A 23,777-nucleotide genomic window follows, 5' to 3' on the forward strand; every position below is an offset into this window, starting at 1 on the left:
TCTTCCGTCTCGGTCCACCTTCACGAGACTCAGGCTGCACAAGTGTACAACAACAAAGAGCTCACTCAATCGACGTCACCCCGTCGCATAGTGGTGACGTTCGCTTGGCGGAGAGGCAAGATGGCTACATCGGCTTGGCTGCATGGCCCATCTGCGATGCGACTAACAGAATGTTTGGTGTCGGTTCTGAAAGAGCAGCGTCCGGAGTATTTACCTGCTCTGTTGGCCAACTATAGAGAACATGGCGTGTTCCCGACACAGGTAGAGCCCGGCTCAGGGAAGCACGTTAGCTCGGAAGCTAGTTACCTGTTAGCCTGCTGCCGCTGTGCTGCTGCTGCTGCAGGCTGGGGGGCTTTGTAGTCCACTGAGCTAATGTTTGGAGACATTTGGGGGCTGTGTGTGTCACACAGGGGGGGGTCAGGTGTTCCTGTTGTTGTCCACTATCAACTCACACCTGTGTTTATCTCTCTGCAGGGCGCGAGCGCCGTTGGGGGTCTCGTGGGTTTCAGCAATGCCAAACTGGGCTCGAGCAAGACCAAGTGAGAAAATGAATGTTTCATATTAACTGGAATATTATCTATCATAACATTTCAGTCAAGAGTAGCATAATGTGATGTTTTTGTTTCATTTTTTTGTGTTAGGGGATTTTATCGTTATCCTCAGTCAGTATTGCTTATCTCTTCTAGAGTTTCCTTATGTAGCAAAAGGGCAGAATTTAAAGATCCCCTCCAGACATGTTTTAGGACACATATATATATACATTTCCTCTGATTGGAATAATAAATTGTGTCTGACATTTTTTTCCACAAAAAATGTTGAGCCACCATGTTAAAAATCCTTAAAATGGCATCTCCTCCATCCACCTCATTAAAAATTCAGAACCTAGGAATGTGCATACATGTTTATTTCAAACGTTTTCCTGTCAGATACAGGATATATATCCTACTTTACTGTAAAGTGCATTCCCAGTGTATGTGCACTGGAGGCTTTTCACATCACATTTGTGTAAGTTGTATACTGGCCTATGATTGGCTCCAAACTAGTCAAATTGACGGTGCGCACACAGAAATATTCCACTTTCAAGCAGATGAATGTGTAAACAAACTCAGCACAGAGAAGCTCTGTAAGAATAGTAAACAAAACACATTTTTGACTGGAGGGGAACTTTAAACACTTCTTATTATGAGCATTTTAAAGTTTTAGAATACAGACAACAGGTACACAGCCTTAAGGGAAATTTCCCACAGTTCAGTTGGCATCACTTTTGGTAAGATCCATTATGTAACTAGAGTTAGGTGCATTTTCATTCTAAGATCATGCTTGGTATCATTAGATTTTTTTTCTAATAGTTGCTGTGCCAATATAATAACTGAGTTTGGGTACTAATACCAAAATGACACTTTTATTTTGACCCCCTACATTAAATAAAAAGCCTACATTCACCATGTCTAAACATGAGCACTGTACAAGAACTTTGCCTAAATAAACATACAGTCCAAATTTGTGATTTGAATCTACTGTCTGATCAAAGAATAAGTAATCAAGATTATGAAACAGCACCCATTCAGTGTTAACTTCCGTTCCTTGATGGTACTTATTTTTCATGAGTGATGCTGCTGACACACTTTGGGGGGAGAACAATGATACCCAGCTCTAATCATTGAAAGGTTAAAATTGGCATTTGAGAAACAAATCTTAACAAAATCCACAGTTACAGTTCGAGGTGTTAGAACTATTTCTCTTATTGCTTACTCTGTAAACAATGCATCCACAAATGCCTCTGCCTGTTCATGTCTATTATGAGCTAACAACAAAACTGAAAACTTTCACATTCAAAATTTCAAAATAAAGGTGAAGTATAGGGATGAAGTCCTCCTATCATATTTTTTTCCCCTCAAAGTTGATGTAAATATGAATGTAGATTTGAATGAAAAAGTGCATCGATGTTTGTTCTTGACTTTTGAGAACAACATATGGTGAAGAGGAGCTAAGCGACTTATTTAATGATTCCGAGCTGTCAATCACATTTCACTGATTTCATTCTCAAGAAGCTCAGTCTTGTAATCATTAGTAAGTGGAAATTTGACCTTAGATTCTCTTCACCATATGAATGAATATATTCATTTGAAGTATTTGTAGTAAAACCTTTTTGATTATTAAGCTTTAAGTATTAAATAACACCCTCGACCTCAGTCTACTGTCTACATATATTCTTTTTGTTTTAGGCTCTTGGGATGTGCAAAAGTCCCATTGAAAACCAACACTCATAGTTTTGTTTTTAAGGTCACTGTGAATTCTGATTAATGAGAGGAATGGTGTGTGTGTGTGTGTTTTTGAATAGGTTTGAGGGACTCTGCCTGCTCTCCCTTCTTGTTAAGGACAGCTCCAGTGATCTGTTCCAGCAACACTGCCTTTCCTGGCTGCGCTCCCTGCAGCAGGTCATACAGGTAACATCCAGACACATGCGAGGGAATGCACAAAAACACACACACACTCTTCTTCATTAGTCTGTCTCCTCTATCACACCTAAATATGACTAACTAACTAGCCTGAAAATCTCCCAGAGCTCAACAGTCTTTCCTCTGTGTATGTGGATGCTGTCATCCACAGTCTCAGGCTCCGGTTCAGACCATCCAGCTGGCTGTGAACATTCTGAAGGATTTGCTGCAGTACTCATCCCAGCTAGCAGAGCTGGCCAGAGAGGTTGGCCTCAACTCCGTCCTGGGTATCCTCACATCTCTACTGGGCCTCAAGACAGAGGTGAGGGAACTGTGCAGGGCCCTCCAAGTAATGAGGAGGAAGAATCATCAAGGCTGGCTGGGGGCTAGATGATCGTGACTGAAGGGCCACATGACAACACAGTCTTAAAATTCCTCTCAATAAAATAGAGCTTCATCTGACAGATTACATTTGGCTTGAGATACAAATATCTTTAAGACTGTTTGGGTAGCTCCAAAACCTGAATGGCACAGTTCTATATGCTGCCTGCACTTTAATAGTGTTTCTCTGTCCTTGCAGCTATATTACAAGCACACAGCCAAATGTAGCAAAGCCATAGTCACAACACCATGTGGCCATGGCAACACAACCTTTTTTGTCACTCTTTACTAACTCACGCTGAAAGAATGAACTGATAAGTCGATTAACAGAAAATGGAAATCACTATGTGTAGATTTTTTTATGTGATTAGAGCATTTTTCAAGCGATTCTGATCAAGAGTTTCACGATTTCGATTCTAAATCAAAAATCGATGGAAATGAGTGTTCGGTTTCAACCGTTAAAAATCAAAAGTAGAATCGGCAATTTTCCCTGTATTTTCTTCCTCTTCACCCCCGCCTACTCGCACGCGTCTGAAGAAAAGAAAAAACAGCATCTCATAGACGACACAGCGTAGGTTACCGCTAGCCTGCAGCTGCATTTCTTTTTTGAGACACCATGACCACTGCCAGAGTCAGAGACGATGGAGAAACAACAGAACTGGAGAATCCTCCTTTTTTTTCCCCTGAAGTCACAGGTGTGGCAACATTTGCCTTCCCCCCTGTGAGTTGTGTAAACAACGAACGCGTCGCTGACAGAAAAACCACAATTTGTAGGATATGCTACACACTTCTGTAAAGTTAGAAATATAATGACAGATTCAGAAATTACTGGATCAATAACTTAGAAGCGAAATGTTGTTAAAACACAAACGACACCTCTTTCCTTCCATAGTGAGGTAGACAACAAGCTAAAACCTCATTTTCACCACAACGAGCCGTCCTCCGAGAGCTGAACTAATAATGCTAGTCTCTTTTTACAGCAGACTGTGAGACAGGTGCACAGGGACCGTCTACAAAGTGCAACACACATAAACTTAGTTTCGTGGTGGCTTTTTGCAGGTTGGGAAACTGTTGTTGTAAAGTACCCTTCTGCCATCTAGTGGTTTAACAGTTTGTTCCCAACTGACTGGTAAATAAGTTATTGTTATTACATTTTAAATAAATTATTTAAATTAGTGCGTTTACATTCCCAAAAAATATAGCACTTATATCACACTTGATATGATGTAGCCTATCCTTTTGAAGAGGAAATTGAAAATGACAGTTGTCAGGGCATAAAACCATTGATCTGTTGATCTTTACAAATCAAGACTTGATATTCTAACAATGGCACAGCCGTCAGCACTGAAAAAAAAAGTTTAAATCAAATCAAACCCTGACACCTCTAATTCTGATGGCATATGTTTCTGTTTGTAGAAAAATAAGAGGTCTGGTGAAAACGTCCTGGAGTCCCAGCATGCATTTCTGTCGGCTAAAGTATCTTTTTTTTCAGCGCTACCCACCGGGTCGTCAAAACTTTTACAGTGTCTTAAGGACTTAACGATCGATCGACTAATTGAAAAAGTAATCAATAGATGAATTGACAGTTGCTGCAGTCCTGATGCTAACCTGTTGAAACCCTCTTTTCCTCTTGTGATGTGTCAGTGTGAGCTGGCAGCCATGGAGGGAATGACGGCCTGTATGACCTACTACCCCAGAGCCTGTGGATCCCTCAGGGTAAGACACACTACCTAGAGACACAAGACAGAGAAATGGAGGGAAAGTAAATGACAGGGTTGTTTCTGGATGTAGAAACTTTGGCTTTGACTTTGTGTAAATTTTACTTTACTTTTAGATCATGTATATTTAGTAATTTGAGCTGTGATTTTTGTCTTTCAGGACAAACTGGGAGCCTATTTCCTCTCCAAAATGGACAGTACTAACAAGAAAACACAAGAGGTTTGTGATTGTGTTCTGTGTTGAGGTGAACATAATGTAGGGAGTTACCTTACATGATTTCTGATTATCTAGAAGATATAAAATAATATATTTTTAGACTCTGGACCAGGTTTAAATACAGCAAATGGAAGTGAAGCATCAGAATTCAAGCTGTTTGTTTTTGTCTCTCTGTCTTCCTTCCTTCCTTCCATTCTGTCAGGTGGCCTGTCAGTGTTATGCCCGCCTCCCCTGTCTGGGGGGGCTATTGGACAGAGGGGTGGGTGCTGGCAGAGCTGAGGGATGGACCAGTCAGATTCACTGCCTCCTGGCCTCAGCCAATGGCCTGCTGTCTCAGATCTACCAGGGTTCAGAAACAGGTACATCCTCTATGCTTATTCCCTTTGCCATACAGAACAAACACAGTGGCTACAAAGACAGTGTTTGTACTGGAAATAGATCTGCTCATTTACACAGCTGATATGTCATAAGTTGTTATATAAAATGCAAATGTACACCAGCCAGTAAATCCTTCAGCTTTCTGCTCGTTACGGCTTCTGTCACCCGTCTGTGTTTTCAAGCTCTTTAGTTTTGTCCTCACCATGATCTGTGCACATGTGTATTATGCTCTGTCACGGCAGTTTGTGAAAAAGTATTTGCTGTTTGATGTGACAGATGGAACGGTGCAATATGAAGGTCCAGGGGTGGAGCTGGCCTTTCCTCATCTCGACCAATCAGATCCCCTTCTGCTCCTGCAGCTCCAGCACAGATACACAGCTGTCTGCCTGGCTCTCAAACACACACTCAGGTACAACACACAAATACGCACTACAATGTGAACACAACCTCAAAGGAAAAAATCCACTTAAAGGGTCAGTTCACCCAAAACACTAAAGAAATTCTTATTTACCTCCAGAGGTACTAAGCTATTACTGTACAGTAGTTCTGGTTGGAAATGCCAAAGCAAAGATGTTTGTCCAGCAGAGGGCAGTGTTTATTTCTCAACAGTGAAATGACTAGCACATTTCTTGGAAACCCTATCAAAAATGTGTATTCATGTTATGGGTTATGTAAAGAAAGTTAATATTAGCCAATATAGCCTTGTCAGATTTTGTAAAATGCCAAATATCAATATTGTTATCATTATGATAGTAAATGACTGCATTTATATAGAGCCTTAATTCAAAGCTGCTCAGACAGTTCCAGTTTGAGGATGACAGTTTTTCATTAGGGCCCATCTAAAGATCTTTGCGATGCAAAGTTGTCAAAATTGTGACTTCATTGTAATCTGTTGCCATGGTGACGCAGAAAATCCAATGTTTCGTCATGAAAAAGTAGTTGTTGTAACTCAAATATACATCATTCAACCTGCCCCCAAATTTCTCCTGCTTAATGAGAGTCCTGACCTGAACACATCTACATGTCAATATCGAGTCTCAGCCATAGCGCCGCTTACTAGCAACAGGAAGTTACAGGTGCTTTACTTTTACGAGCTTTGCCTAGCACGTTAACCAGATCCACCTCGACTTTGGTCAGGAAAGTCTTAAGACGTTGATGATTCTATATTGTGAAGCTTTTGAGTTTTCATTGAACGCATTTGCTGTGGCAACGTGTTGAATTTCGCCATGAAAAACAAACTATTGTAACTTGATTCCAGATCATCAGATCTTTCCCACATTTTATGTTTGATAAGAGTCCCGGTCTGACATGTACAGAGCAACATTGAATCGTAGTAATAGCGCTAACTACTAGCAACAGGAAGTTATAAACCCTTTACTTTTACTAACTACTCCTAGCAAGTTAACCAGATCCACCTAAAATTTGTTCAGCTAAGTTGTAAGACCTTGATTATGCTAAATAGTGAAGCTTTTGAGTTTTCAAACTTGGCACACGTGTCAGAAGGGGAGTATTTTGTTGTCTGATATGGGTCTTGGGCTTAGGGAGGGCGCCACCTACTGCCAACAGGAAGTCAGCCTTACATGACAAACATCATCCAATTTACATGGTGTGATCTACGCATGATATACAGCAGTGTACAGATATATACAGTGTTCTCTAGTGCCACATAGTGGGCACAGGAAGTGATATTTAACTCTTTCCTGCAACGTCCGATAAGAGTCCAGGCATGAAAACATCTACATGCATACAATAAAAACAGCTTTAATTCATACTCGTGTTTACCGCTCTTATCTCCATCTATCAGGGTGGATCCAGCCTCAGCTGTGCGTCTGCCTGTCAGACCCATACTCAACCTCGTGTGTCGGGCCCTAGCTGTCAGCTCCAAGAGCATAGTGAGCACACACTCACACACACACACACACTCAATATTCCACAATTATCATCAATGTCTGACTAAAAGGGACTAAAAGCCATGTTTTGAATAGAGCTTGTGTGTTTGTGTGTCAGAATTTAACAGGAGATGGAAGTGTGAGGTTACTGGTCCTGCCCATCATACACACCAACACACTGGAGGTCTTATCAGCTCTTATCACAGCGTGAGTAGGGATGCACATACACTGTTTTGTTTTTAAGTTCATAGACATCATTTGAAGTAGCTGGATGATTCTGAGAATACAAGTACACAACATAGCAGTTGAAATGTTGCGTTGATGGTCGTGTGATATTGACACTGTGTATTGTATGTGTTGCAGTGTACGTAGCGGCATGGTTCAGTATGCAGCCGTACTACAAAGGCTGTTTTCCCAAACTCTGTCTGCCTGGACACCTCTACCCGAAGCCAGCCTGGGACAGCAGAGAGCCTACAGGTAACTGACAGACTTGGTTGATACACAGTTGTGGTTCGATAAGGTGCTGAAGCTATTCAGATATCCTTAAGCAAAACGGGGGAGCCAGCAGGGTGTTGATGATGTGGTAACCTGAGATTGTGATGAGGTGGGCTGAAGAATTTGAATCATGTTTCTGGTGTTCTTTTTGGTTCCTCCTGCAGCTCTGTGCGGGTGTCAGTGTACAGAACCTTAGAGCTCTGGGTCCAGGTGGCTGGAGCTTCTGCTAGCATTCTTCAGGGAAGCCCCGGTCACTCAGAACTCCTTTTTAGCCACCTGATCGGTGACATCACACCAGGGGCAGAGTCTGTCAAGGTGAGTTCAAGTTCCATATAGTTCATTTAAATTTACTTAAGAACCATATATTTTACACAAAAAATACCTTGTTTTAGCAATCAGCTTTTCGAAACTTGTAGGTACCAGTAGTTTGTAGGAGCAGGTGTCTGTTTGCTGTGACTGTAATGTAAATACTGTAATGACCTTTTAAAAATCATTACATGTGCAGTACCAGTGAAAAGTTTGGATACAGCTTCCCATTGCCTTGAATGAGAAAGTGTGTTCAAACTTTTGATTGTAAATGTGAAAGAAAAACTATATTGGTTCCACGCTTTCCATTGATGTTTGTCCAACAACTGTACTGCACTCAACACACTCACCTACCAAACAGAACATAAAAATGACTAGAGCTGCAACAATTAGTCAATTAATCAATTAGTTGTCAACTATTAAATAAATCGGCAACTATTTTGATAATCGTTTTGAGTCATTTTTCTTAAGAAAATATGTCCAAATTCTCTGATTTCAGCTTCTCAAATGTGATTATTTTCTGGCTTCTTTAGTCCTCTATGACAGTAAACTGAATATCTTTTGGGACATTTGAGGACGTCACCTTGGGCTTTGGGAAACAGCGATCAACATTTTTCACCATTTTCTGACATTTTATGGACCAAACAACTTATTGGTTAATTGAGAAAATGATCAACAGATTAATCGATAATGAAAATAATTGTTAGTTGCACCCCTAAAAATGACAATGCTTGATGCAGTGTCGTCTTTCCTATAACATAATGTATATCTATTACATTTTGGTTGGTAAAACACAGTGGATGCCAACAGTGCAGAACCTAGAACCAGACCTTTACATGTTCTTACAAGTTAAAGTTAGGGGAAGCTCCAGGTTATAGGTTGTTAAGTTTGAAAAAGAGCTCTCTGTGTTGGCTTGTCCTCCAGCTCCGGGCGGGTCTGTCAGCTGATGTGGTTCCTGGAGGGAAACCAGGCCCTCGGAGGACAAAACCATTGGTCATGGCAGATTCAGTCGGGCCATCACTCCAGAGGAAAGGAGACCTGTTGGCCAATCAGGATACTTGCATTTCAGCCCTGAGGGGTGAGACCCTGCCTCAGTCTGATGACAGAATGGTGTGCTGGTCTTCTGTAAATTTGGTTTAATCACACAGATGTTTTCTTTTTTTTTTTTTTTTACAGCATTAAGACACATCATACTGACGAGTGGTACACTGCTAAAGGATGATATACACAAGGTAAGGCTGAGCTGACCAGTGCAATGAGCTGCTGTAGTAAAAAACCTGCACTCTCATAAATAAATGGAATTGTCTGTGGTTTACTGTGGATGTTATGCTCTTAGACAAGATGATGACATTGATAGCTCCTCTTTTCTGCCCATTTCAAAATGGATACCTCATTCTCAAAACCGTCTGTTTTCCGGTCTGTGTTTTTTTTTTTAAATTTTCTCATAGCGTCTCCATGACGTGGTGCTGCCGCTGTGTGTGCGTCTGCAGCAGCAGCAGTCCAGCAGCAGCACTGCCTGTGAATCTGCAGGCGGCGTCAGCGGGCAGTATGGCAGTGCCCTCACCCGACGAGAACTATACAGGTAGCACCTTCGCTCACACCACACAATCCAAGTACAGTTCAGACAGTAAGTATCTGGACAGTTCAACGTTTTCTGTTCTTAAGGCTGTGTGCTTCAGCACATTCAATATGAAATAAAATAATGGATACTACATTAAAGTTCCAATTCTCAGCTTTAATTTTAAGTAGGTTTACATCAATACAGAAAGAACCAAGTGAGAGATATAGCCCTTTTACCACGTACTGCACAAAGTTTGGGGTGTTGCAGTGTTTTGGCATCTGATGCTTTAGACACTTAATCTGTAGCTTTAACTGGATTTCCTGGATCGTACCTTTACAACACACCCCCACCAACGCAGCCCCTGCACTGTTTTAACGCAGGGCTGTTTTCAGTCTGAATGCAGCTTAAACGGGACCTATTATGCTTTTCTTATTCTTATTTATGTTACAATGTTGGATGTTCATATTGAAAGTGGCCAATGTGTCAAATAATGAGTTAAACATATGTATATGTAATCCCTGTGAGCGAAAAGGACTGGTATCAGCTGATTAAGTAAGGAACATGTTTAATTTCCTGTAAAGCAGGAAATGTTGGGTTTGCATCAGCAGCAACTTAACACAACTCTGATACATGTTGCATGTAGGGAAGCTGGCCAATTAGAACAGAGTGGGCTCATCGGGAGGGAGGGCCTTAAAGAGACAGGAGCTCAGACGGACTGTAAAGAGAGAAAGGCTATACTGAGGGGCTACATAAAGGGTCAGTATAAGATAAATAAGGAGGTTTTTGAACTCTAGTGGAGTCCAAAAATAAATATTTAAAGCTGGAAATGAGCGTAATAGGTCCTCTTTAAGACACAGTATTCCTGGTTCAAATCAAAGCAGATACCTTTGTTGTATGTCGTTCTCCCTCTCACCTCATTTCCTGTTAGCTTCAGTTATAAATAAAGGCAAAATGCCCCCAAAATACAGACGGGTGAGAAATTAAAGGAAAAACCCGAATGCAGATGCTTCCACACAGGTGCACTGCCTGGTACAATCAAGCAATTAACATCCAATCATGCTCTGTGGCATGTAAAAATATGCTGAGCAGGCCCAGTTTTGGCTAGTTGAACACCTACGGGAGATTTTAGGCCGATGTGTTAGACAGCGCTCTCCACCACGACCATCAAAACACCAAATGAGGAAATATCTTTTGGAAGAATGGTTGTCCATCCCTCCAGTAGAGTTCCAGAGACCTGTAGAATCAATGCCAGGGCACATTTACGTTGCTCTGGCAGCGCGTGGTGGCCAAACACTTTACGAAAATACTTTATGTGGGTTTTTCCTTTAATTTGTCGCCCATCTGGGAGGAGCAATACAACACCCCTAGCACCTCAAAACTGCATTTGAATCGGTAAAATCAAAACAATGAAAGCTGCAAGCAACAATGAACAGGCCCTTGCACTTTGTGTGCGTCAGAGGTAGCGGCAACTGTGGTATCACTACTGGAGATCGGTTGACATGGCTCTCAATTTTCAGGACTATTGGACACTGTGAATGGGTAGAATATTATTTACTGTGGGCAGCATGTGGTGCTGGAGATGACGTATTAGAAATTGGGTGTACATTGAACTATGTGTCATTTAGGATTCATTTCCTGTTGCCCATAGGCAATACTACATGACTGAAATTTTAATGCAGCAATACATTTACCAGAGGGCAACTGATATGGATATACATTTTCATGAATATTGGACATTGCACATAGGAGTTAAATGTCACTTCCTGTGTTCACTATGTGGCACTAGAGAACACCCACTAATTATTCATCATGTTGCTGTATATATCGTAGACCACACCATGTAAATTTTATGTAAATCAGATAATGTTTGTCACATAAAGCTGACTTCCTGTTGTAAGTTGGGAGCACTATGGCTCAATATTGACATGTAGATGTGTTCAGGCTTGGACTCTTACCAAGCATGAGAAATTTGGGGAACATAAGGCAATATGCAGTGGAGTTACAACAACTTCCTGTTTCATGTTTTGGGCAAAATTGACCAGCGTGCCACACCAAGGGTGTTTCATGAAGACTCAAAAGCTTCACAATTTAACATCGCAAAGATCTTTGGATGTAACCTACCAAATTTGAAGTTGTTCGTGTTAAATCTCTAGGAGGAGTTTGTTAAAGTGCAATGCCTGTGAATTGCCTCACTTTGGGGAAAAAATTGTGAAGTAAACTCAAAATGGCTGACTTCCTGCTGGACTTATGGTACGGTTCCAAAGTTTCAAGCACCCCTAGCACGTCAGAAATGTAATAAGTAGCTAGGGGGGCGCTATAGAGCTGACGTGCCACACCCAAGGCCAATTGCAGTGTTTCCCATACATTCATTTATTTGTGGCGGACCGCCACAATAAAACTTTGCCCGCCACAATAAAACTTTGCCCGTCAATCTATTTTTGGAGCTGTGCGCCCTGCTCTCATGCTCTGTCTCTGCGATGTACTCCCAGACGCAAAAACCTGCACCAACTCGTTCTGTGCTGCACACAAACACCCTGCTCTGAGCTCTCTCTCTCTGAGCTTACCCTGCAATCACATCACACCATCTACACTTGAGAGGCACGGTCATACTACTTAAAACTTAAAACCTTAAACACTTAAAGATCGATTGTGTGTCTACATCGCTTTGTAAAGCGCCGACCATAGACTGTAAAAACAAGGGAATTCATGGTGCATTCAGTTGCACATCATAAACTCTAAAATCTACATCACTTTGTACAGCAAAGCATGTGAGACTTCATGCTGCATTCCAGTGCACCTCATAAACTCAGACATCTATACTCGAATAGCCACAAAGATTGTTTAAAATGGGGAAAGTTTTCATTTTTTTTTGTCTTATTTTGCTTTGTTGAAATACATACATCTGTCATTACTTTCTTGTCCTTTCACTGCAGCATTTTTAATAATCACATATCAAAGCAAAACCATAGTAGCAATCTTCAAACTTCCATAAAATAATCAAATTGTCAGCAGCAGTTATCAGCAATGTACAATGAGTCTCTAGGTGTCTTCGTGATGATTGTTGTTTTACCGCATTTTTTAAAATTAAATGCTAAAATCGTAACAATAATACCCCGTTCATTTCTACTATGAAGGCACTAGCTCCAGGCACATTTTAAATATTCTATTAAAAAATCTCATCAAATTGTCATCGGCAAATTGAACCCCCCACCCCCTGGTCAATTACTACCACAAATAGAATCTGATTCTGTGGGGAAACGCTGAATAGTGAAACCTGCTACTAAAGTTTGTTTCATGGTTTGTTGACGTGGCCTCTGAGTGGCCAGAAGTTGGATATGATGCAGTTTCCTGAAGCTAACCAATCAGAACAGAATGGACTGTTTCAGACAAAGGCTGAACTGAGGGGGTTGCATAAAGGGCCAGTATAAGATAAATAGGAGTTTTTAACTGTAAATCATGCAAAGATATTCCAGTAGAGCCCCAGAATATAAATATTGACCTGAAAATGTGCTGAATATGTCCTATTTAATATTGATCAATAGCAAAATAACCAAAATGATTATAATCAATATAAGGAATTTTAACCTATAAGAGAGTGTTGTATAGAGTAATGTCAGTGTAGAAGTTACGTAATTGTTTTGTCTGTGTGGATTTGCAGGTTATTGCTGGCTCTGGTCCTGGTCCCATCACCCTTTTGGCCCCCACCTCTGACCTGCGCTGTGTCCATCCTCAGCAACTGTCGCACCGACCGAAACCTCAAGGTGACTGCTCTGAGGGAGAGAGAGAATGATTAAGGGAGGGAGGGAGACAATGGACAGTAGTGGAAGTGTGTTATTCAGTACTCAGTCCTTTGGTCAGAGTTGGGTATTGAGAACCAGATCTGAATTGGAACCAGTTCTATATCTAAATAAAATGGAATTGTTTAAAAATACATATAAAAAATATGTTGTTCAGATTTTGATAGGATGTTAAAGAAGCAGTTTGGCAGGCTGAATTATGGGCAAAAAAAAAGGAGATGTTTATTGACAAAAATATTCATGAAACAGGCAAAAATGAACCCTGGGAAATTCAACAAATATAACTTAAACCTGCAATGTGTAACTTTTGTCTTCTCCTTCCGGCTGAGTAATTACAAAAACATTGTCCACATGTGCTTTATGACGTATGCCGACCTGGTCTCACCCAGCCAGCAGCTCCTCACAGCTCCGAAAACGTCGGAGCAAATTTCCAAATAGGCGTTATTTGGATTAAACTGACCACATATTGGGAATCTAAATGGTTAATTTCATGCCTTTAAAAAATGTTAAAACTTCATAAAGTGACATATTAATAGTCCTACAGCGAAAATTACAGCTGTTAGCCATGCAGTATGCCTTTTGGTCTGATAAAGATACCCGAGGGCCGAGCATCCATCAGGAAGGGTCGGGATGCCAAACATGATTTCCCCGCTATGCTGATACAAAGCTTTCAAAATTGATAATGCACAATATGCAAACAGCACCACACACTGAAGCAGAGTGTCATGTACTCTGCTGATGTCTGTACTGGTTATTTTGTTGTCTGTTGTATTCATTTTTTAATGACTCTCCCTCCTCTTTTCCCTGTCAGGTGTCTTCATTTTGTTCTGAGGCTCTGACCATCTGCAATGCCCTCCTCCACCCTCGCACTCCCTCCATCGCACTCCCCTTACCACCCCTCGCCCTAAAACCCACCCCAACCGCTCCCGTCCTCTCCTCCTCCCAGGGACCAACCCCCGGACTCACCTTGCCAACCCTCCTAGGAGGCCCAGCCCCTGGTCCTCCCTTCCCCACTCGTCACTCCCTCGGCCTGGGCTCCACCTCCCTGCTGGGCTCTCTGGAGAACCACCTCTCCCTTGTTCCGGGGTTGCCGGGCCAGGGCCATGGGCCAGGCGACATGATCCTGTCTCCACACACACACCACCAGCCAGACCTCGCTGGGCTGGGCCCTCCAGAGGGGCAGAGACCCGTGTTTGTCCGCTACGACAAAGAGGAAGCGGAGGACGTGGAGATCTCTCTGGACAGCGACTCAGACGACAGCGTGGTCATCGTTCCTCCGGGGATGCTCAACATGGAGAACCAGCAGGATGAGACGGCGGCAGCAGCAGCAGCAGCAAACTCCCAGAACCTGTCCTCCACTGCACCAGGGGGTGCTACTGTCACACTACCAGGAGGTGAATCTGTCACCATGGTCCCCACCACAGCAGCAACAACCACAATAGACGGAGTCTCCCTCCCCAATGACCTCGCCACCTCCTCCCCCCTCCTCACCACCTCCACCACCCCTATTAACTCCTTCCCTCCTTCCGGCGCCTCAGTGGTCTCCCTCGTTCCACCTTTGAACTCCAGCACACTCACAGCTCCACCTGGCAGCTTGGGGGACTCATTGCCCGGCAGACCCCAGCTCCAGCAGATGCTGATGCAGCCCTCCTCACAAGGCCAGCCAGGCCCCATGGGTATCCCCCTCCAAATGCACCAGCTGCAGAACCAGCTGAGCCAGCAGGGAAGGCACGTCCACCAGCACCCACCGCCACCCGCCAGCAACGAAGACTCCACCGTCATCAACATCAACAGCACCGATGATGAGGAGGAAGAGGAGGAGGACATGGAGGATGACGAAGAGCTGGAGGAAGACGAGGAAGACGAGGAAGGGATGGACGAGGAGGACGAGGTGAGCGATTTCGCAGAGGAAGAGTTCTATGACGGGGAGGAGTATGACGATTATGACGAAGAAGAGGGAGAAGAACTTGAGGATGAGGAGGAGGAGGAGGATGGGGACATACCTCCTCTGGAGGGAGCAGAGGACAAGTCAGGAGAAGCGGGCATAGAGGAGGGGAAGGTGCTCCGAGCGACGGTGGACGAAGGAGGGATGGCTGGATTCAGCGTGGAGGGAGAGGCGGAAGGAGGGATCGAGGAGATCCAGACCAACAGAGCGATGTTCGGAGAGGACAGGATGAAGGTCCAGGAGGTGGAGAGCATCGGAGTCCTGGAGGAGACGAGGGAAGGGGAGGGAGAGGAGGACGAGAGCGAGAGGATGGACGACCCCACCATGCCCCAGATCCTGTGCGTCACCGGAGGAGCGCTGGAGGAGAGGGAGGAGACGGAGAGGGAGGGAGGGGGAGCAGCAGCAGCAGCAGCAGGAGGAGGAGGAGGAGGAGGAGGAGGAGGAGGAGCACTGCAGGAGGAGACTAGCTCGTGGGAGCAAGGAGCCAATGAAGTGGAGCTGACTGCCGCCTCAGAAGAACGCGCAACTAATCCGAATCAGCAGGTAGATATCACAACTTTATGTCACATCTGAAGCATTCGGACAACTTCAGAGCGCTGAAGTAGTTTGACAAACATGATGGAAGGATAAAGAAACGACTAGAGAAATGTAAACAAAAAGGAGCTGTAATCAGTGAGAAGACCATTACCATTTGTTGAAATATAAGCAGTGCAAGCAGTTCAAGCGTTAGCGGAAGTATAAGCACTGAAAGTAGTAAAATTGTTTTAGCTGAAAGGAGGTGAGAGGAAGGATGTGTGATGATATTGTTCAAAGGAAGAGCTGACCAAGTTCTTATTTTGTAGACATTTATTAGACGACGGCCATCGGGTCCATTCCATGTATAAAGATGGTCTGGGCACCGTACCCCTGTCGGTGCATAGCTTATATGGGGTTACACATCTGTATCTTATCACATGAATAACATAGGTTTTCCATGGGCACTAGGTCAGTAGGGAGCCATCCAATCAAGTGGTTGACAGCTACCTCACAACATATTATGTGTCACAACATACCACATCTGGAACAGTTCCAAACTTGACCATAAACCCATTATTTGTATTTAAAGGTCCCCCCAAGAAGGGCTATAACATATTACCTAAAATGACATGCAAATTATGGAATATTTAGGTCCCATGTCCAACATCCAAAATCAGTGAAATACATAGGGTCAGATAAAAGTCATACTAACAGGAGGTGAAGAGTCACTTAAGGGTTCAGTATGTCTCATGCAACTGTGGAAAGATTAGAGGTAGAGGTGGTTTCAGACACTGTCCGACCCTCTGACAAGCACTTTGCTTCAAGCATCCTGCCTGAAGAGCGTTAAAGTACTCGCACAAATTACAGAAAAGGACAGAAGGATTCATAAAACAAAGCAAGCCCCGATAATGAGTCTATGAAAGGACTTGAAGTGGCTTTTCATCAATAAGCATAGAAATGAGCTGTAGTATGGTGAAAGGAGCTGAACTTTGATTTGAAATGTACATGTACTGAATCAGGTGTAATCCTGATATAGATCATTTCATATCCTGATACCGGTCCTGATAGAGCATATTTCAATCCAATGAATTAATAGTACGTTCCTCACATTCTTCATGTTCTTTCTTCACAGCTCTGAAAGAACATACATCCACTCTTACACTTAGTTATGTTGTCAAACTGTACAGAGCATCTTAGGATGATAAGTCTCAGTGTTTTATCATGACTACTCCTCCTTCATCCAGCTTCTAGTTGACATTTAGGTGATGGCAGCAGACATTAGATCACAAAAACATAATAGAAAATTCAAGTGGAACTTCTGGTCTGACTCCCAGAATGTCAGATTGTTTCTCTATTGAACTTTATCTCTGTTTTTCTTCCATTATGCGTGTTTTTGTTCCATTGGTGTTGATAAATGAAGCTGGTATTGTTACAGTGTTGTTACAAGGAAACTGAGGTCTTCCTCTCAACAGGAGCCAGGGGATGAACCTACACAGGAAGCCAGTGTGAACGATAACCAGCCATCCAGTCATCAAGAGGAACAGCTGGCAGCTATTCAAGAGGGGGACTCGGCGTCGTCTGCGGATCCCGAAACCTCTACAGGCCTGAATACAGAAGAGCAAGTGGAGACGGATGCTGAGAAAAGAGACAAAACGGAAGCGGAACAGCAGGAGACACAGGGAGGAGTGGGAGACAGTGACGGAGAAGAGGGAAAAGGAGTGAAAAGAAAGAGAGAGGAGGTGCACAGGGAAGACGAGGCGGGACAAACCCCTGAGAAGAAAAAGGTAAAAATTCATGACTAATTTCACATTGATATAATCATTTAAGGTACAGGAAACTTGATTTTGAACCACATTGTTTGCAGATTTATGTAGGTAAACATGTTTTACTCAGCAAAGTATTTCTATATAAATGCAGTCCATTTACCATTATTACAGTTAGATTCAAATAAAATCAAGAACACTAATTGAATAATTGAAATAATAACCTCAAAAGAACCACATAACAAATCCATGTTGTTACGGACTAGTCAAGTCTAGTGGATTCATTATTAAGCACCGATACTAGTCCTAACCTGGAGGGTGTAGAAAGGGAGAAAACGTGGAAGAACACAGAGGAAGACGGACTGGTTTCCAATGTTAGAGACAGACAAGTCTGGAGGTGGGTTACCTTATCGGGTTTCCACGCCGACTAGCATTTCAAGTCCCTCCGACTCGGCCTCGCCAGCGCTGGGCGTCGCTCTCGTGAGCCGCGAGCTCCTTCTGGCGGTTCAGTTCAGTTTTTGGTGGTTGGGGGGGGGGGGATGGGTCCCCGAAGAACAAAACTGGTTTTACTCAAGGGTCCGTGTGCAGGAAAGGTGTGAAGCTGTAAGGTCTCGAACGCTTCTAAAAAAGGGACGTCTCTCTGGGCTTTAACTCAACTCGTATCACTTTCAATGTTCGCGCTTTCCAGCTGAGCCGCATCACGTTACTCCAGTGGCTGCGCGCGCACCTCACCGTGACGTCCTTTTATCAACCCGCAGCTTAACCACACCCCCTTGTTATCTTCTCAATGAAAACCAGTCCAGTTTAGGAAAGGGAAAGGAAGAAAGAGGAACTATAAACCCCGCCCCCTTTACTCCTAACAATGTGTCAAGAGCTGTATCAGTTGTTGCCAACTATTAAACCGTTGAAACGGCCTTTTGAATATTTGCTACCACCACCAAGACCTGCACCTGCAGCACTTCCATCCAGACTGCGCTTTAGGCTTCTGTGCTCACCACGGACGCCCTCCTCTACTCGTAGCCTTCTCAATTGTTGTTGCCAGCAAAGGCCGGGTATGGGCCTGACGCTCTAGTGCCATCTATTTGCAGGGCGAGTTGATTGGGCAGGTGAGTCGGGCTTCACCCTCCTTTGTCCTGCAACTATTTTGATAACCGATTCATCGTTTTGAGTCATTTTTTTAAGAAATAAAAAAAGTCCAAATTCTCTGATTCCAGCATCTCAAATGTGAATATTCTAATATTTTCTGCTTTCTTTAGTCCTCTATGACAGTAAACTGAATGTCTTTGGGTTGTGAACTGTCGGTTGGGACAAAACAAGACATTTGAGAATGTCATTTATAGACCAAACAACTAATCGATTACTCAAGAAAATGACAGATGAATCAATAATGAAAATAATCGTTAGTTGCAGCCCTACATGTGTCTGATGTTGCTATGGCAACATGAATCATGGCACACAGTGTAAAGGTAACAGGATTCTTGCAGATGTAAATTGTACTTTTAAGCCAGATGAATGCTCAAGTGTTCATTTTGGCACCTGATTTTGATTTAGTTTTGTCTTAGTGCCAAAAAAAAAAAAAATTAAAAGACATTGTAGTCTAATTTTCAAGTCTCATTTATTTCACACATTTTTCATTTTTATGTCTGTTAAGCACTTTGAAGCTACAGCTTTTGCCATGTTTGCTGTGTGAGCAAAGATATTACTCGTGCTCACTACTAGATGTAAAACTAGAAAACAACCAAATATTTGCAGTGTGTTTCTCTATTCAGTCGTGTTTTCTCACTATACTTTTGTTTTGTGTATTTGTACGTATTTTCTAAATTACAGTTAGGTCACCATACAAATGTCCAGGTTACACAAACTTCATTTGAAGAGAAAACGAAGGTGAATCTGTTGTTAACTTGACCCGCTTCCTGCTTCAGCTTTGACGTGCTGTACTTACTGTAGTTAGTTTAGTATGAAGTCGAATGAATTACATGGGAATAATTGCAGAACATGCATTTAGTAATCAATTCATAATTTAGAGTTTTCTGTACCTTTTTTTTCTGTCTGAAACCAAAACCATCAGAATCATTTGAAGGATGCCATAATCACTTTAAAATTCTATACATGTTGGCTTTAAAATATTAATGTAGAAACATTTCCCATCAGTTCCCCTCCCTCAGCATCAGGCTCCTCCCTAACGACAGATCACAGCATGTTTCATCGCTTGTCTCTCTTGTCATGTGTCCCTCAGCTGGACGATGAAGCCATGGCCTCCATGTTGGCTGATTTTGTCGCCTGTCCGCCTGACGATGAAGACGGTGCTTCCGGATCCAACCGCTCATAAACACTTGCCAACCCAGAACTGATGTGAAGTTACCACGGATACGGCAGATACTGCTAGGATACTGTATCATTAGTGACATTTTCAAGGTTTAGTTTTTTTTTCAAACATCTCTCATCATTTTACATCAGTCATTCATCACAGTGTTCACATTCATACCGGTAGAAGTGTGGCCTCCAGTTTTCTTACTTTTAACATTATCGCTAACTTCCAACTACATGATGTGGGAATATTTCGGGAAAGGGAAGTCAGACATTTTATTGTGTCACATCACCCAGCTTGTAATTGATAAGAACTAGTACATGAGCTAAAAGAAGTCAGTGCATTTGAGGTGAAGCTATATGAAAGGTATTACCAGAAAGCTAGCCTTTGTTCTTGTATACAGTGCATATTATCCTACAGGTAGTGTCCTAAGTGGCTTTCTCTGAATTATATGTATCTTTTATGCTCTTTATGTTTTGTCATCACTGTCATATGCTTTGTTATAAAAAAAAAAAAAAAAAGTAAAAAAAAATACTTGACATTGCTTTTTTTCCCCCCTGCATCACAACATGAACTCAGGTTTCACCTTACATAAGGTCACACAAATGAGGTCTGTTATCAGGAAACTCTTTTTGGAAGAACACAATACTAAACTTGATAATGAACTTCCTTTTCCTGTCTTGAGCAAAACAAACTAAATTCCATTCACCACCGTTGTACTGAGGTGAAGACAGAAATCTTAAAAGCTGGACACATAAAACCAAAACTATTTGACCAGACAGATACAACTAGAGAGAAAAAGGTTTGTACTTTAGGTGAACTTACTCTTTACAGTGAGACTATCAAGTGTTCATCAGTTTCATACTAAATACTAACTGTATATAGTATACTCTATATATTAAAGGACAGGTTCACAGTTTTACAAGTGTGTGTTAAAACAACAGTCAGGTCTCCACATGAACAGTGTAATCATTCCTCCTGTTCATACTGGCTATTCAAAGATCCCCTTCAAATGTGCTTTCAATGGAAGTGATGGAGGCCAAAATCCACAGTGTGCCCACACAGTCATTTAAAAGTTGATGTGAAGCTTATATGAGTCTTCATCAGTCTGAGTTAGTCATATCAAGTGGACATCTGACACATTTAGTCTTTTTAGCATCAAATTCCCTCTTTGTGTTTCCTCAGACAGTGTTGAGCTGCAGGTGGAAGTATAGTAACAAAAAGAGGGACTTTGGCACTAAAAAGACTGTAACGTTGAAAGATATCTACTTGATTTGACTCATTTGGACGCTGTAGCTTCATATTAGCTTCAGATAAACTTTTAAATACATTTTTGCACAGAAGGAGGACTGTGGATTATGTTGTTCCATTATAAAGTCATTATGAAGGAATCTTCTAATGGTCAGTATGAACAGGAGGGATGATTACAGCAAGATGTTTACATGCTCATTTGGTTTCCTGACTGTTGTTTTAAGACACTTGAAAAATTGTGAACACATCCTCTAACTTGTTTTGCAGTCAGTATACAAAAAGGAATGGGTGTAGTTCACTTTTGAAAGAGGAAATGATACAGTGCATCAGCACAAATGTCAACAAATATGTAACTTTGGAATGTCACTGATCATCATGACATATTTCAAACTTCCTGAGATTGTGACAGGCTTTCTGTTTTAAATTTGTATTTTTCAAATCTAAGTTTAAAATAACCCTGATGACATCATGAGGGTTTGTTGTCTCTGATGAGTCACAGCTCCTCCAGAGCCACAGAAGATCTACAACTGTTTACAGTATTAGTATACCAAGACTAATAGTGGTTTATCAGTGATTTGATGTGTACATCAGTGGAGTTCCCCTTCAACAACCTAATCTGCAGGTATTCAACATGTTCTGTCATGATTAGGAATTTAATGTCTTAAGCTTCTGTTCTTCATGGACTATTGGCAAAACTGACAGAAGAGTTACAGTTGTGATAATGAGAGAAGAGTTTATCTTGATATGGAAAAAAACAGTATGAAAGTATGAAAAAACAGATATGCGCACCACAGCCATTTTTTCTCAGAAAAAATGGCTGTGGTGTGCATATCTGTTTTTTGTGGTGCAGATTAAGTTGGGATTGCGAATAGTGATCGTGATGATAGTGTCTCTTGGGTGGCCTTTACCACTGACACTCTGTAGACAACATTTCATGAACTATGTTTCTATGCAAATGTCCTGTGCTAGCTTGTTTGTTTTGGTAATGCAGAATGGAATTTGCAGGACATATGGTAGCAGTTATCTTTTATGTACCACATACAATAGTCTCATACACCATGGGTTTGTTAAATATTAATATGCCTTCACAATCTTCACAATGTTCTGTTTTTTTACTATTTTTGTTCTGTCAATTTATCACATAATGACAAAGCAAGACCATTATTTTGAAAATTAGCTGCATAACATTCAAGACTTTAAATCAAGTAATTAAAACTGACGTTCTACATTTGGCATTTATATACAGCAGAGGTCATCACCTGAATAACACAACCTGACTGCTGGCAGCATGCTGGCAGAGCACATACAGATTGGTGACAAATAATACAGATACAAGGGTTCACTGAATGGTTTGATTAGGTTGATTATGTGAATCATTTGCTACGGTGTTTCGAGTGTTAGAAAGTGCTGTCTATCACCATCATCAAAATATGAGGGAATATGTTTAGTCCATCCCTCCAGTAGAGTTCCACTCACTTGGACAATCTGTGATAATGAGGACTGAGGCTGCTTTAAAGGACCTCAGTTTGACAGCTGAGACAACACCGGTGCAGCTCTGAGAAAAAGACTCAATATGCTTAAGCAATGCCGCCAACGCAAACTTGAACATACTGAAATTCTATAGAAATCTGAAGATCACAGCTGAAGGAAATCTGAAAAAAGAAGCACAAGAAATGGCCAAAATCCAGGTGAGCAAATAGGAGAACATTTCCAAAAATCGTTTTTTGCTTTTTTGTGAGATGTTGTTTGGAGACTGAAGATAAAAAAATACTTTCGATTGTAAATGAACTATTGCAACTGGCTCTGTTGAATTCAGACATCTTGACATCAGTGGCTCATAACCGTCATGTCTGATCTCTGATAACAGTAGGGGCATTTTGTTTATGGGTACATTGTGTACTGGCATGTGACAACACCGAATGTGCTTGCATAAATTACATTCCAAGACAGAAGACATGATCTAAAAACTATGTTCCTACTTTTTAATGCTTTTTTCAGTAGGCACTGCTAAGACAAAGATTAAACCTGTCAACAATCAATCAATGCATACTAGAGGCCGCCATTGTAGAACAGAAGATCAGCTAGAACTCCCAAAAATAACGTCCCTCCTCCAGACCACAAAGCAGTTATTTACAAGCCTCACATAGGTCGACTGTATGTTTGCTATCATCCCAACTCTGTGTCTAAGGGTTGCCTCTGTCCATTTCCACTCCACAGTTCTGCCAGGCTTTTCTGGGTGCCTTTATGATTAAATGTTTGTTTCTTACAAATGTTAAAAAAAAAAACACACCACATTTTGTGTCTTACAAACATTTAATAGTAATCTTGAAACCTTGTGGTGAAATATGACGTTTGTGGTCCAGTTGTGGCACAGTTTGCTCAGCAATGAGTCATTCTCTCAATCAGTTCCCACAGCCAAATGTGCTGTGTTTATTAGTCATTTCACTCATTAAACAGCAGTAGCCCACATAGTCTCTCCATCATCAACTGCTGGGAAGCTCTATTTTGACGCCTTGGTTTTAAACAATTTCAAGCTTATTATCTACAAAAATGTAGAATTAGAATTAGCTTAACCAGTTGATTTCTTATATGAATTTCAAAGTGGTGTTTGTTGCTTTCATTGCACCAACATTGCTCTTATCATGGTCACCAATGCTGCTAATTCTCAGTCATTTTTTCATTTTTGATTAAAGCTCTGTACTGAATTCTATTTTAATTGATTGTCATGAATGATGATCTCTCTCTCTCTCTTTTCTCTTTCATTTCTACCTTGCTGGTAATCTAAATCTCTTGAAACCATAGGGCTGTCATCCT

The 23,777-nt window shown here is 41.8% G+C and overlaps 1 protein-coding gene across 1 annotated transcript; it reads left to right on the plus strand.

Moving 5' to 3' along the window:
* Positions 1-111: 111 nt before the first annotated feature.
* pelp1 (proline, glutamate and leucine rich protein 1) lies at positions 112-20,230 on the plus strand. The gene is made up of 19 exons (XM_044342569.1): positions 112-261; positions 475-539; positions 2,342-2,447; positions 2,611-2,760; positions 4,464-4,535; positions 4,698-4,757; positions 4,957-5,113; positions 5,409-5,541; positions 6,937-7,024; positions 7,140-7,228; positions 7,385-7,498; positions 7,681-7,831; positions 8,747-8,900; positions 8,999-9,054; positions 9,271-9,404; positions 13,042-13,144; positions 13,992-15,668; positions 17,114-17,425; positions 19,641-20,230. The coding sequence occupies exons 1-19, from the start codon at positions 121-123 to the stop codon at positions 19,731-19,733; spliced, it is 3,855 nt and encodes a 1,284-aa protein (XP_044198504.1). The 5' UTR covers positions 112-120; the 3' UTR covers positions 19,734-20,230.
* Positions 20,231-23,777: the final 3,547 nt, after the last annotated feature.

This window comes from Thunnus albacares, chromosome 22, assembly GCF_914725855.1.
Source record: "Thunnus albacares chromosome 22, fThuAlb1.1, whole genome shotgun sequence".
Lineage (NCBI taxonomy): Eukaryota > Metazoa > Chordata > Actinopteri > Scombriformes > Scombridae > Thunnus > Thunnus albacares.